The sequence below is a fragment of the Falco biarmicus genome, chromosome 6 (genome assembly GCF_023638135.1).
Source record: "Falco biarmicus isolate bFalBia1 chromosome 6, bFalBia1.pri, whole genome shotgun sequence".
Taxonomy (NCBI): Eukaryota; Metazoa; Chordata; class Aves; order Falconiformes; family Falconidae; genus Falco; species Falco biarmicus.
Genome location: NC_079293.1, coordinates 39,542,261 through 39,555,396, shown reverse-complemented (window position 1 = coordinate 39,555,396; position 13,136 = coordinate 39,542,261). Strand labels below are relative to the sequence as shown.

Below are 13,136 nucleotides of genomic sequence, written 5' to 3'. Positions count from 1 at the left end.
AAGATCATTACAAAATTTACAACCACTGTTAACCCAGGCTGACTCATAAGGAACAGTTCTGGGTCTCGTAAGTGAGGGATTATACCTAACTCAACCCATCAGAAATGCCTCCAGAATTCAACATGCTGCTTTAAAACCTCTGTGTTCATATGTAAAATTGACTTAATACATGTTGCAAGTAGGAACTTTTGAGATGATGATCCAGTATTTTACTGAGGCTTACATCCCGCACGTACAGAATAATTTTAATCCAAGACTCAACAATTTTAGATCCAAGAAGACCAAAGTATGTTCTCCAAACATACACTGATGTAAGATATTATGGGGTGGTAGAATAGCATTCGCAACTCAAAATGGGTAAACTGCACCTCCAAAATTAATACCAGTATTTTCAAAAATAGGAATACGAAAAGGCTCAAAAAACTTTTTAGTTTTTTTAAATTGTTAACCTCTTTTGCCTTCGAAAAAATGGTGGAACCTAGACATAAAATTATAACAGGTTTTACCGAAACTAGGTTTCCTTTTTAAATCCAAAAATAAGAATTGAGTTGTTCAAATCTAAATATAAATCACAAATAGGAAGGACTTACCTTCTTGTCTATTATTTTTCCTCTTTAACCATTTTTCCACAGTTTCCGCACTTACACTTTCTGACACAAACTCATCCAGTACCTGGGGGTGAAGAGAAAGATAGGCCTTCACTTTTTCATCCGTTAAACCTGAAAGAGAGAATATTAATTGATTACATAATTGGCATGAAATTCCTCATATGCAACAATACCTAGATGCCAGTGACAATCAGTACTCTTGTTTTTTTAACACACTGATTGAACGCAGGCTATTTAAATTGCCTCCTCCCAGACAGAACAATATCCAGTCAAAAAATAAGCTGTCATAGAAAAGAGTAGAAGCAAAGCTTATCCATACAAGGTACCTTGTACAAAAAGTTCCCTACAGGAGTACACATAAACGCTAACTCGGAGAAATGGCCAGGAAGGAATTTATTAGTATGAGTCTAAAATTACTTATTTCCATGATATGCAAGATGATACACTGAATAAGAAAGTGGGTGGGAAGGAGATAGTAGAAAGTAAAAGAAAGTGAACTGGTATTTCTTGTAGACCATCAAATTCAGTATTCTTACTCCATGTGGCAGCAAAACAACAATAACTATTATGCAACAAAAAAATCAAGCACAATTTTTAAATACTGCAGTTACTTAAGTAACTTCAGAAATATAAACCGCTTTCACGTGCACGTTTATATACTCCAGTACACATTTTGGACAAAAAAGCACAACTCAGAACCTCAGATCCCTGACAATCATAAACAAATTCCCAAATTCATAACATTACAAGGACAAGAGGAAATGGCCTCAAGTTGTGCCAAGGTGTTTAGATTCAATATTAGGAAAAATTTCTCCACTGAAAGGGTGGTCACGCATTGCAACAGGCTGCCCAGGGAAGTGGTGGAATCACCATCCCTGGAGGCGTTTAAAAAAATTGTAGATGTGGTGCTTAGAGACATGGTTTAGTGATGGGCTTGGCAGTCCCGGGTTAATGGTTGGACTTGTTGATCTCAAAGGTCTTTTCCAACCTGAATGGTTCTATGATCATACTCTTCATAAATCCCCCCAGCAAAACCACTGGCCACAGGGAGGTGAACCCAAGGGTGCTGAGGGTTTCTGAGGGAGGGCAGGAAGGACGCACACCTGTCCCGAGGGACTAAGTTCCAGGTTGCCACAAAGGGAGCGGGCACCCCAAGTACAAAAGCCTCAGTGACATTTGAGGGGGTAAGTAACAATCACTGTAATGACTCTAAAAACGCCTTTTCCTCTTGTGTTATATGTATATAAGCGTAATTATAAATCCTCCACAGAAAACAGCCTAGGTTCAGCAGAAGCGAAACTCCCCTCCGAAAAATGCTGGCCTCTTTTGGAGAGTATTAATGCTATAAAATAAGATCAATTTTCTTATTTTATTCTTCACACAGTAACAGAACATGCTGAAAACAGCTACAGTGTAATTCAAATGCTAGTCAATGACTGTAACCTTTAAGATATCTTACCAATGTTACTATGAAAGCCTTCAGGAAACAATACCAGAACAGAAACCAACAACTCCCGCCTGCTGATTCCAGCCACACATGCCACTCTCCCCACACCAACTGCACCACATCATTCCCACATCAGCCCCCATGAGCCCAAACCTGGTTTAAAACACCCTTTCTCTTAATCCACACAGGTGGCTGTTCCTGGTAGGTATCATAGACTCAGATAACAATATTCCCACTTAGGCAAGACTCTCCAGATCTGTATCACTTGAATTAAGAAAGCTAAGTGAGCATCCCGTTTTTCATTAGTAAAGAAGAAAAGGCTCTTCCTAAGTCAGTAAGATCAGGAGATGACCAGCAAGTGGGACGAAAACAAACAAACAAAATCCCACAACTTTGACTGCTTAACCTGATGTGATAGTTTGTAAATTGACATCACAATTCATCTATAAAGAAGTACATGCCACATGAATGAAAAGATTTTTCAGCCAATCAGACCAACTAATCTAAGTCTGCCATTTGCTCAACTACGAAAAACATGATACCTTGAAAGTTTAAGTCTTTCTAATTTCATAGTAATAGAATTTGAAAAGAAAACATGTTTGGAGAATCATTAATAAAGAATATAGCATTTCAAAGATTTACCAGAGTTAACCATCATTAAGTCATCAAAATGTATCTGCCTTTAAGTTCTGGATGAAAAATGATCAATACAGGTTTGTCACAAAACGCTTGCTGCTTCCCAGTTGTCTTTAGACCGGAAGCAAACACTTTTTGCTTCTGGTAAGAAACAAGGAAATGAAAAGTTTGTAAAATTAGCAACTGAAATTGTACAAGGGATGATTTGTGTTTTCAGTGAAAATAACCTTAACTTTCTTATGCATGCATTCTGTGTACCTTGATTTCAAAGATATACTTCCTTGATTCAAATCTTTATGGGTTGTGGGTTTTGTAACATACACATCAAAAATCAATAAAATGTCAATTTGAAATAAGATTTTCATCTACATGTCCCAAGTTTAATTTCCATTCCAGATATTCTGCACCTGAGGGTGAAAATTCTGGTTTAACCTTATACAGAGAAGTGATTCATGCAGCTGATATAAGAAATCCTACAACGGCCTTTAAATTACCCTCCTTTATTTCACTGAAGGCATCTGTGCAGATGTGTTTTTTCAATGTCAGATTTGTAGATGGGAGCAGGCAGAACAGGATTTGCAACTGCATTTGCAGAGTAAAAAAGGAGTAACTTGAACTTATTTTCTACACAGACTAAAGCAGAGTTATCCGTCCTCCTGTTAGGCCACTGGGTTGAAAAATCCCTGCTACAACCACACACACAAAATCCACAACCGAAACCAGCAAGAGCAAGAACACATTGTAACTTCACAAAATGTAACGTTAATAGAAAGTAGCCTTTCAGAAGAAGCTTAAACTTTTTGTTGTTTATGTACCTCAAGGCAAAGGAGTGTTCTAAAGAAGCTTGAACGTAAGAGTGTTTTACAGCTGTGGATAAACAACTATTTTATGTCATATATAAAGCCTTCTACATTGTAAAATGCATGTAAGAATAAGAATTTTACATGAGAATATGCATAGGTTCAATGATGGACACACTTGCTTTCTTGAACACTCACATGTTCCTGAAAACTCGTACATATATTTTTGCTAAATATTATCGACCTCTACATTGATCTGTTGTAATCTTTTAATTCTGAAATACAAAAAAAAAAAAAAAAAAAAATTGAGAATTCAGAGGCAATGATTAATAACATTTGAATAAACCAAACTATAACACCCCCAAACTCAGGAACCAAAGGTTTATCAAGCCAATCAAGTATCATTTACAAATTCAAAACAAACAAACAAAGCACAAGCCAATGCTGGTTATTAACTTTTCTGTTACTAATGTACTGGTCTGAAGTATTTGGGGCAGTAAACTTTTCTACATGCATCCACATTAGAAATATTTCTCCACTACTCCTTTCTTCTCCCCTTACTACTATTGGGCTCACAGACTAGTAGAAAGAATAGTCTATGTTTACTATTTCCACAGCACACTCTACACAACAGGGAGCTTCCCATCACCTCCAGTGATGCCAAGACTGCTCTTATTCTTGTCCATCAGTTCTTGTATGGAGCATAAAGTACATACATCAACAGTGTCTAACAAAGGAAAAGGCAGTAGTGCACACATCCATAATTATGTTGGTTTATACACTTTCTTGCAATCAGCCCAAACAAAAGCTCCCCTCACTTATTTTCACGCATATCCAGATGGCATTGACTCTTGTATCTGGAACCTGTCTGTCCTCTGACAGAGCTATAACAGTTATCAAGATGGACCATCACTCAGGAGGGCTGAACTCTGGCCAACAGCCTAGCACACAGCAGGCCAGAAAGCACAGAAAGACTGGAACGACCCAAATTCCTCTGGGAATTAAAGGAGGAACCTGGCATTTGGGTTGAGTGTCCATTCATTCCATTTACGAATTGGAGTTTGCCTTCCTGATTCATGCATGTATCCTGTTTACTTAAAAACACACACACCAAACCACCTTTGCCCCTTGTATTCTTATTTTAAAATCATAAACCCACATTTCAGTGCTGATTTCTTTCTGGCACAACTTACTATTGCCATATTTTATGCACCCATTAGCTATCTGTCCTGGATTTGTGATTAGATAATGAAAATGATAATAAAAATACCATGCAAAACGACACACGTGTACCAGATAAGCTTTTGCTTTTTTTTTCATTTCCCTCTGAACAAATCGTAGGCAAAGCAGCAGCTCAGGCTGCCTGCCGCGTGTGCAAGCTCAGCAGCTCCTCGCTTCCTGACCAACACTCCCATTTAGGTTCTCTGTGTAGATCTCATTCTCTTTGGCCATGCTATCTGCTGTTAAAAGTTCATTCATACACGTGGAAAACATTAATCAAGGTTCGTGTGGTTTCATTGTTTTCCATTTCTTGGCTACCCCTGTCTGAAAAGTAAGTAGAATATACCTTGTCAATAAATGCTGGGTCTTACACAAGTGTTTCACCTTATTGTGGGTTTTGTCTGTCTCATTTATTAGAGGGTAGGAAAACAGAAAACTGGCAAAGCTTGATACAAAGCAGAGGGCTGAAGACAGCCTGTCCCTCCAACACCATCCAAGAGGCAACTCCTTGATCAGTGAAAGGCCTTTTCACTGCCAGAGGGAATGATCTTTCTGGCAGGACATTCGCTCTGAGATGTTAGAAGTGGGAATGGTGAATCAAACGATAGAAAAGACATAATTGTATTCATTTACAGTATTTCTATGAACTGACGTATCGGTGCACTCTACCAAATAAACAATAGTCCTGTTTCTCCACTTTGCATATGCCTGAGGCTCAAGCTGTTCATTTAATTTGGCCTAGCTCATGTCAGTCTATCAAAATTTTGGTTTTGTGGTTGGGGGTTGGGTTTTATGGTGGTGGTGGTGGTGGATGTGGGGTTTTTTTGAACAACTCCTTGTCTTTCAATAGAGAGTGCATAAGAGTGTTGTGGCATTGGGGTTTTTTTCCTTACACAAACTACAAGATGTAGTTTCTTTTTCACTGAAATTGATAGCAGGAATACGTACAGTAGAAGACAGAATTATGGGTGCACTTCTTCCCCTTCCTATTTTAGTAAACTAGCTATGGAAAATATAAATGTTACCACCAAATATCACAGTTCAGTAATTTCAGCATAAACTAGAAAGCCAAATGTTTGCAATAGTCTGATTCAACAAACAACTATCTCTTCAGGGTCCTATGATTAATACTTAAAAAACACGTTTCATTTCACTAAAGGAAAAGAATAAAGAAACATTTACCTAAAGATAATTTAGCAAGTTTAGTAGAGCAGTTTAAAAAGGAATAGTTATTCATGTAGATCATGAACAACCACAACTGTCTTTTCTTTTTATTTATTTGAACAGTGTACCAGGACTAGATCATTCAGGCTTCAAAAGCATAACCAGGACTCTGACTGGTTTTGTTAGTACTTACACTAAAAGCCAAACAAAAGCACAAACACCAACACCACCATCTTCCAAAATACCTATATTTCTGTGTCTCATAAAAAGCCAGTGAGAGGACTGCAGGCTGCTTGATTTAGTGATTGCCTGGCCTGCTCAAGCATGAATTCCCCTTGTCACCTACCGGTAAGGCTTTCAGTTCAAAAACTCCAGCATTTCTTAGTGATAACATCAGGTAGAATGCTAAAAGAGATCAACTGAATTCACAGAGCAATCTCCCACTGTCCAGTGTAAGTCAACCAACAGCTTCATAAGTAAAAAAGAAAATATGTGGCACTAAAAAAAAAACCCAAAACCCCCAAAATATCCTAATTAAAATGAGAGAGAAAAAAAGGAACTTTTGCTGCAGCTGGGCGTACTACACAAGCAGATCATTTTACAGGTACCGGCACAAATAGTTTTCAAGAACCCTCAAGTGAGCAAACACGGTTTCCAAATGAAATGTGTATTTGAATGACACAAAAAGAATAAAGCATAACAGTGGACAGAGCTTAGGGAATAGGAAGATTCAAGTAATAAACACGTTCATAGTCACCCTGTTGATTACCGCAATCCTCACAATATCTAGGTTAGGGTTTAAGAGAGACAGAAACTGTAAACACTGTCACAGTCTTATATGCTGCTGTCCACTTAAAATGCCAGCAAAATACTCTTTGGAAAATAACCGATTATCAACAGTTGTTTGGGTTTTTTTTAAATAAAACAAATGTATAAAACACTATTACTTCTGTCTTAAGGGAGAAACTGGTTTTTGAGCAGATGTGACAAAGCATACCAAACTCAGCACCCTAGAGACCCATGTTACTGGTTCCAATTGTAATGGCACTGCAAGGCAACATGGTCAGCTTGTCCACCAGTCAAGGGAACGTGTTCATTGCTGTTCAGGCTGTTCACTGACCTGAAACCAAATGGCTTCTGACTTCCTCCATCCTTGCTATTAAGTTCTCTTGACTCCCAACAATCAAGACGAGGGAAAACTGGAAGGGGATTACATGCTGATTGCCTGCTGAGAACCATCCCTGGACTGACCCTACTCCAGAGCAACACCCGGTACCTGTCTGGACGTCAGTAGATGGCTTTGATCAACGCACTGCCAAGAACCACTCTTAACAATGTAACAGCATAGACAAAAAAAAATAAAAATCTAGTACATAGCAATGCTCCTTCACACTTTTTGTTTACTAGCCCACATAGAGCATAGCTAGATTCAAAAATAAACTAAGAAACAAGACGTCCTTCATACATCAATTATCAGTAATTAGTCCTTGCCTTTGAGCCAGTCTCCAACTGCCTTCGTTTAAAAAAAATGAATAAAGCCAAAAATCACTTTAAAATCATATTTTTGCTTTCAGCTTTTTATGCTGCTTAAACTAAATTAAATATTTCTTAGATATTAGATAACCTGTGTAGTACTGAATCGATTAATGGCTCCACTCCCTCACTCTTAATCCATGTTGTACTGCACTCTCCTCTGAGAATAGCTTCACTGAGCTCAGAATAAAGCAGAACTGACTGTGAATGAGCTGAAAGAACTGAAGCCTAGAGCTATGTTTAAAAATCTGCTCCATTTAGCAACATGAGTCAGTCACATCATTAGGAATTCTTGCAATTTTTTCACTAGTGTTGTGATATTTGGTCTTTTTTCCTAAAACCACTAGCTTAATCAAATCTCATGATTAGGCAGAAATTTTAGTTTTCAACTAAAGTTTCTGGTTCCCAGGCTGGGGGGGCACATGGGGAGGCGGGGGAGAATGGATAAAAATTGATGAGCCAGCCTAATACTTATCAAGGCTCAGCATGTTACCCTAGAACCACTAAACTGAAACACTGCAGTCATTGCTTTCCTCAAAACCCTTGCAACAGTGTCTGATGCGTATGACATAACTTTTGCCCAGTTAGACAGGATCCAGTGCTTTGAAAACACGGTGTGAGGGTACACGTTGGTCAATACAAGAAATCAGATGGATTTTATGTAATGAGATTAATAATAATTATTAATGAAGGTGACATTAAATACCTATAAATGTTGTAAATGTTACATCTGTTAATATAAAAAAATAATAAATGAACAAAAAAACCCCACCCAAAACTGAAATAAAAAAAAAAACAAACCCCACAAATTGCTTATTTTCTTTAATAAGCAACTCTTCCCTGAAATTAGAGGGGCCATGGAGTCACAGCAAACATGGGCACAGTCATAATTTCTCCAAGTAACAATATGCTGTACCACATAGGAAATCTGAAAGCCAAGGATGGAAGTGGGGGTGGGGGTTATCAAATCACAATGATAAATACTTTCGAGATAAGGTATTATCTGAAACAGAAAACCTTTGCCTCAAATAAAAGTGTTTTTTTTTTAAAAAGTATAAAATTAAAATAAACTTTCTCATCTGGAATAACAAATTAAGAGAAATGTATAACAGTTCCTCAAAATCAGCACTTGAAAATAAATAGCATACTTGTACAAAAACAGAAGCCTATAAAGTATCTGAAAGTAACCCAGAAGAGCTAATTTGGGCACAACTTTGCCTGTGTTCTCCTTTATTTAAAGCTGTCTTGCCCCATCACTTTCTTACACAAAGATCGCTTCTCTGTATCTTTCCACAGAACCTTATAAATGATATTTGCAGTTATTCTCAAAAGCATTCAAGGCATGTGTGTACATTGCTTCATTTGGATTAAGCATTAATCCCATTAAATCAATCCCTTCTTTGTTCAAAGCATCAGGATTCAAAACCACAGGCACAGTCAGTTTTGGAATACCCTTTTCAAGTCAGACTTTTTATCTTAATCCATTTAAGTGTACAGGAATGTAATGCAACCAAGTGCCCAAACTCTGTGAGATCTGACATTACTGGTCTGGCAAAAAGTATAATCCCTAATGAGAGGCAATCAGAATGGTCAAACCTCTTTTTGATTTCTCTCTTCTTGAAAAATAAATTCACAAACTCATCCATGAGCAGCTCCATTCACATTTTTTGCCCCTCCTCCTCCAACTGCCGCCTGCATTGCTAAAACAAAATCAATACGCAGCACCAGCGTTCACAGTATTCGCAGTGAAACACAGTAACATGGTACAGAAAAAAAACACTACACTGTTGATCTGGGTATTTTAAAAGGGTATATATTTGTTTCACATATAATAAATTTTATCATTAAACATTTCAAATCTTCACAGAGACAACTGTTTATGGAAGCCTCCAGCCACTGCATAAAACTTTTAGATCACAGTTTCACCCACAACCAAGCACCCTCACTTGTGCAGCAGCTACAGCAGCCAGCAGTAGGCAATGCAATGTTTCAGCCAGGACACTGGCAGCCCTGCCGAAGTTTTAGAAAGAAGAAAGAAAGACCGGCTTGGCCAAATGGAGCTGGAATGCATTCATACAGAAAAAACACCAATAACCACCTCATCCTGTATCCTGTAATTCAAATCCCTTATTCCTGATGAAAAAGCCATGGATGTATCTTTGCACCTGAACATTCCACATCCTGAGCAAGGCATGGACAAGCCATAAGCACCTTTAGTTTCCACCAACTTCCACAGTGGTTTTCCTCATACTACCAGCACCTTGCAAGCTCGAGCCCTAGACATCTACAGGTACTCAGCTGTACTTGTCTCCCAAAATCTAGCACTCAGGAACTTCACCGTGCTGGCAGCTCAGAGCACTGCTTCAGTATTAAGTTAAAAAGCAAGAACTTATGTGAACATCAATGAAATCAGTTTTCATTATCTAGAGTTATAAGGCGTATCATCTTTCCATAGGATCTATACGTATGCTTAATGAGGTGAACGTGTTCCTAACCTGAATAATGATTTTTCACAGGGTATCAAAACACGCTTCAAATTGTCTGGATGGCATAACCCTGCACAGCATGTATAGTGTGGCACTGAAATACCATCCATTATTTGATGTATAGGGCTTTTGAAAAGTCTGACTGTTAATGTCCTGGTTTGAGAGTAGCTTCTCTCCAATTCTAATTAGCACATTGCAGTAACTTTGAGGGGTCGGTAACAAGCTTTATTCTCCTTCCAGGTGCATGATGGGACCAAATTTGGGAGTTTAATTAACACTGCAAAAAGCTAACAAAAGGAATACAGATATGCTTTAGGACTTGCAAATTGTAATCAAATAAATTTCAAGTCTTTGCTTGAGGAGAAAGCTATGTATCATATTAAGGTTACCAATTAAAATAATTATAACATACTTAAAAATAATTCACACTGAAGTAAGTGAAAATGTATTTGTAAACACATAAAGAACATCTCAATATGACTTATAATTATTTGCTCTTTTTTATTCTTTTGTGCAACACACACAGCCAGGGTACCTTGTCTCCTGCCCAAAACATACCCGACCATAATAGTCAACTTAATGGTGACAAGTACTAAAATACAGTTCATTCATAGCACATTATGAAAAATGTCAAGTCACCCAGGACTTGCACATACTTAATCTCTGGAAAGATCCAAAGCAACTGTGAATTAAACATCTTAAAGTCTAACGATTAAGCAAGGTAAGAATGCCTTAACTCTTCCATTGAGTACAGGTGTTGGAACCAAGTTCTTGATTTATGACTTCTCCAGTAATACCTTCTGCGTGATGTAATGTCTTCCTCCCACCTGACACCTGATCCTGGAGTAGCTCCCTTTTTGAGTAAACTCTGCTGGCTCAAGAGTAGTCAAGAGTGTCTTTATTGCCTAAGTTTTACTGCTGATTTTTCTTCAGATGAACTCCCATGAATAAAGTTCCGTAAATCCTTTATAACATATTAACAATGTAAACATGCAGTGCTGTTCACTAAAATGGTATTTAATTTATTCCACAAACAAGAAGTGTTGTGTTGTTTTTTAAAACAACAACAACAAAAAAAAGCTTCCAAATGTCTCAAAAAACCCAGTTTTTGTGACAAAGATTCTGGCTTCATTGTGGTACCACACAGCCTTCCCTCAACCCCACTGAAAGTGCTAAAGCAGATGTTTTAGCAATAAAGTTGAAATTCAAAAAGTTGGTATTACATAATGAATCCTGGAAATGGCTTTTTTTACCTTACCTTTGGTATTACTATAAAATTTAGATACAAGATGCCTCCTTATTCAAAACTGAACTTTGACAACATAAAGAAATATAAAGACAATAAAGAAAAACCCTATATAATTCTTTTGTGGGGAAAAGAAAGCCTACCTTCAGACTAATTAAGCACTGAAAGTAAAGCACTGAATCCATCAAACTGTCACAAAAAAGTGGTAAGAAACTCCAATTTATTTAAAACACAATAAAGGGAGACATTATTTTCTTTTTCTGCCACATCTTTTTTTCAGCTATATAAAAGAACAGAAGGAAAGATGATTTTTCAGAGATGCTGTCTCTGCTCAATCTTATGGTGGTGGATGTAACGATATCTCTGTGTCAGTAAAACATGACCTAGGAAAAGCAGTATAATTTGAGATATTTAAATGAACATGCCACTGAAGTCATAATTAAATACTGTGTTACATATGCTTATACATTACAGACAAGGCCACATTGTGCAACCCTTACTTGCACCAGTGAACACTTATAGGAGTAGTCCTATTGACGTCAATGAGACTACTTATGTGGGTAAGAGCTCACTAACATGTGAAGAGTTGTGCAACAAAGCCCCAAAACATGTTTCATTCCGCACATTGTTTCAAGCTTTGTTCCTCAACCACAAGTTTTTCCTTAATAGTGTTAATAATATTATTTCATTAATGTTACCATTCCAAAAAATATGAAAGATCATACGACTTGTTCAGTGGTATTCGACATGGCCCAGTATTTTGGCTAAATACCAGACCAGAGGTACACAAGAATGGCAGCTTCACAGAGGCTGGCAGGCACCCCTAGACATCGCCTAATCCACCGCCGGCTCAAGCAGGGTCAGCTATAGCAGGTTACTCAGGGTCCTGTCCCCAGTGGCTTCTGAGTATCTCCAAGGATGGAGACCCCACACTACCTCAGAGCAGCCTGTGCCAGTGCTCAGTCACCCCGCAGTGGGTTCAGGTGGAAACGGCCATGTTTCAGTTAGTGCCCATGGCCTTTTGCCCTGTCGCTGGACACTGCCAAGAGCCTGCCTCTGTTTTAGTTTCCCCTCCATAAGGTACTTATACACACAGGTAAGATCCCCCACTGCATCATCTTTTCTCCAGGCTAAACAGTCCCAGTCATCTTTATGTCCCTTCACCAGACCCTCACGCCACTATGTCCATGTCTCCCTTGTACTGGGGACCACCATCCATTTTGGCATGGATGCAGCATGCCAGATGTGTCTCACCATAGCCGGGTAGAGGGACAGGATCATGTCTCCAGACCTGCTGGCAATGATCTTCCTAATGTATCCCAGGATGCTGCTGGCCACCTTTGCTGTGAGGGCACACTGCTTGTGCAGGTTCAATAGGAAGGAATTACCGGACAAACACTATAGGGCTTCCTACTTCCTAGCAGGTGAAATAAATGGAAATACCTTCTACTGACTTGGATGTTGGCACAACGGAATAAAAAACAACATATGGGGTTGGCTGCTTTTCCACAAATTTTCACTGGTGTGGCAACCCTCTACTCATGCAATCTCATCTGGGAAAACATCTTCCATTGATACTATTTTAGACAAGAATTCAAATAATCTGTTTGTTACTATTTTAATATTTTCTCATTGGCAGCCACAGTAAAAGAAAGACACAGTGTTTCAGTTGGGCCCCTAGTTTTTATTGTAAAGCTTAAGTAAATGCCATAGAATTCAAGGCTAGTTTCAAAAATTAAAAATGAGCAGCTGCATCTTTTCTTTGTCCTCCTCCCCCTCATCATCTCCCCACCCTCCTTTGTTTGTTTTGGAGACAGTGTAGCTCACTAACACGTGTCCATCCCCAAAAAGCATCCTTAAAAGAGAAGGCGGGGGGGGGGAGGGATGATGGGGGAGGGGCGGCGGGGGAGAAAGTTGGAAAAAGCAGAAGTGAAAAGGAAAATGGGAGAGATGGAAACTGAGAACTTGTATTTGTATAGGACTCAGGAAACACCT

General features: G+C 38.5%; 1 protein-coding gene across 1 annotated transcript in view; it reads right to left on the bottom strand.

Annotated features, from left to right (window-relative positions):
* PDE10A (phosphodiesterase 10A) overlaps positions 1 to 13,136 on the bottom strand; it is a 194,471-nt gene that overhangs the window by 114,069 nt on the left and 67,266 nt on the right. The window contains exon 2 of the mRNA XM_056344009.1: positions 591 to 719. Within this exon, the coding sequence (XP_056199984.1) occupies positions 591 to 719 (129 nt within the window). The remainder of the gene's footprint in view (positions 1 to 590; positions 720 to 13,136) is intronic.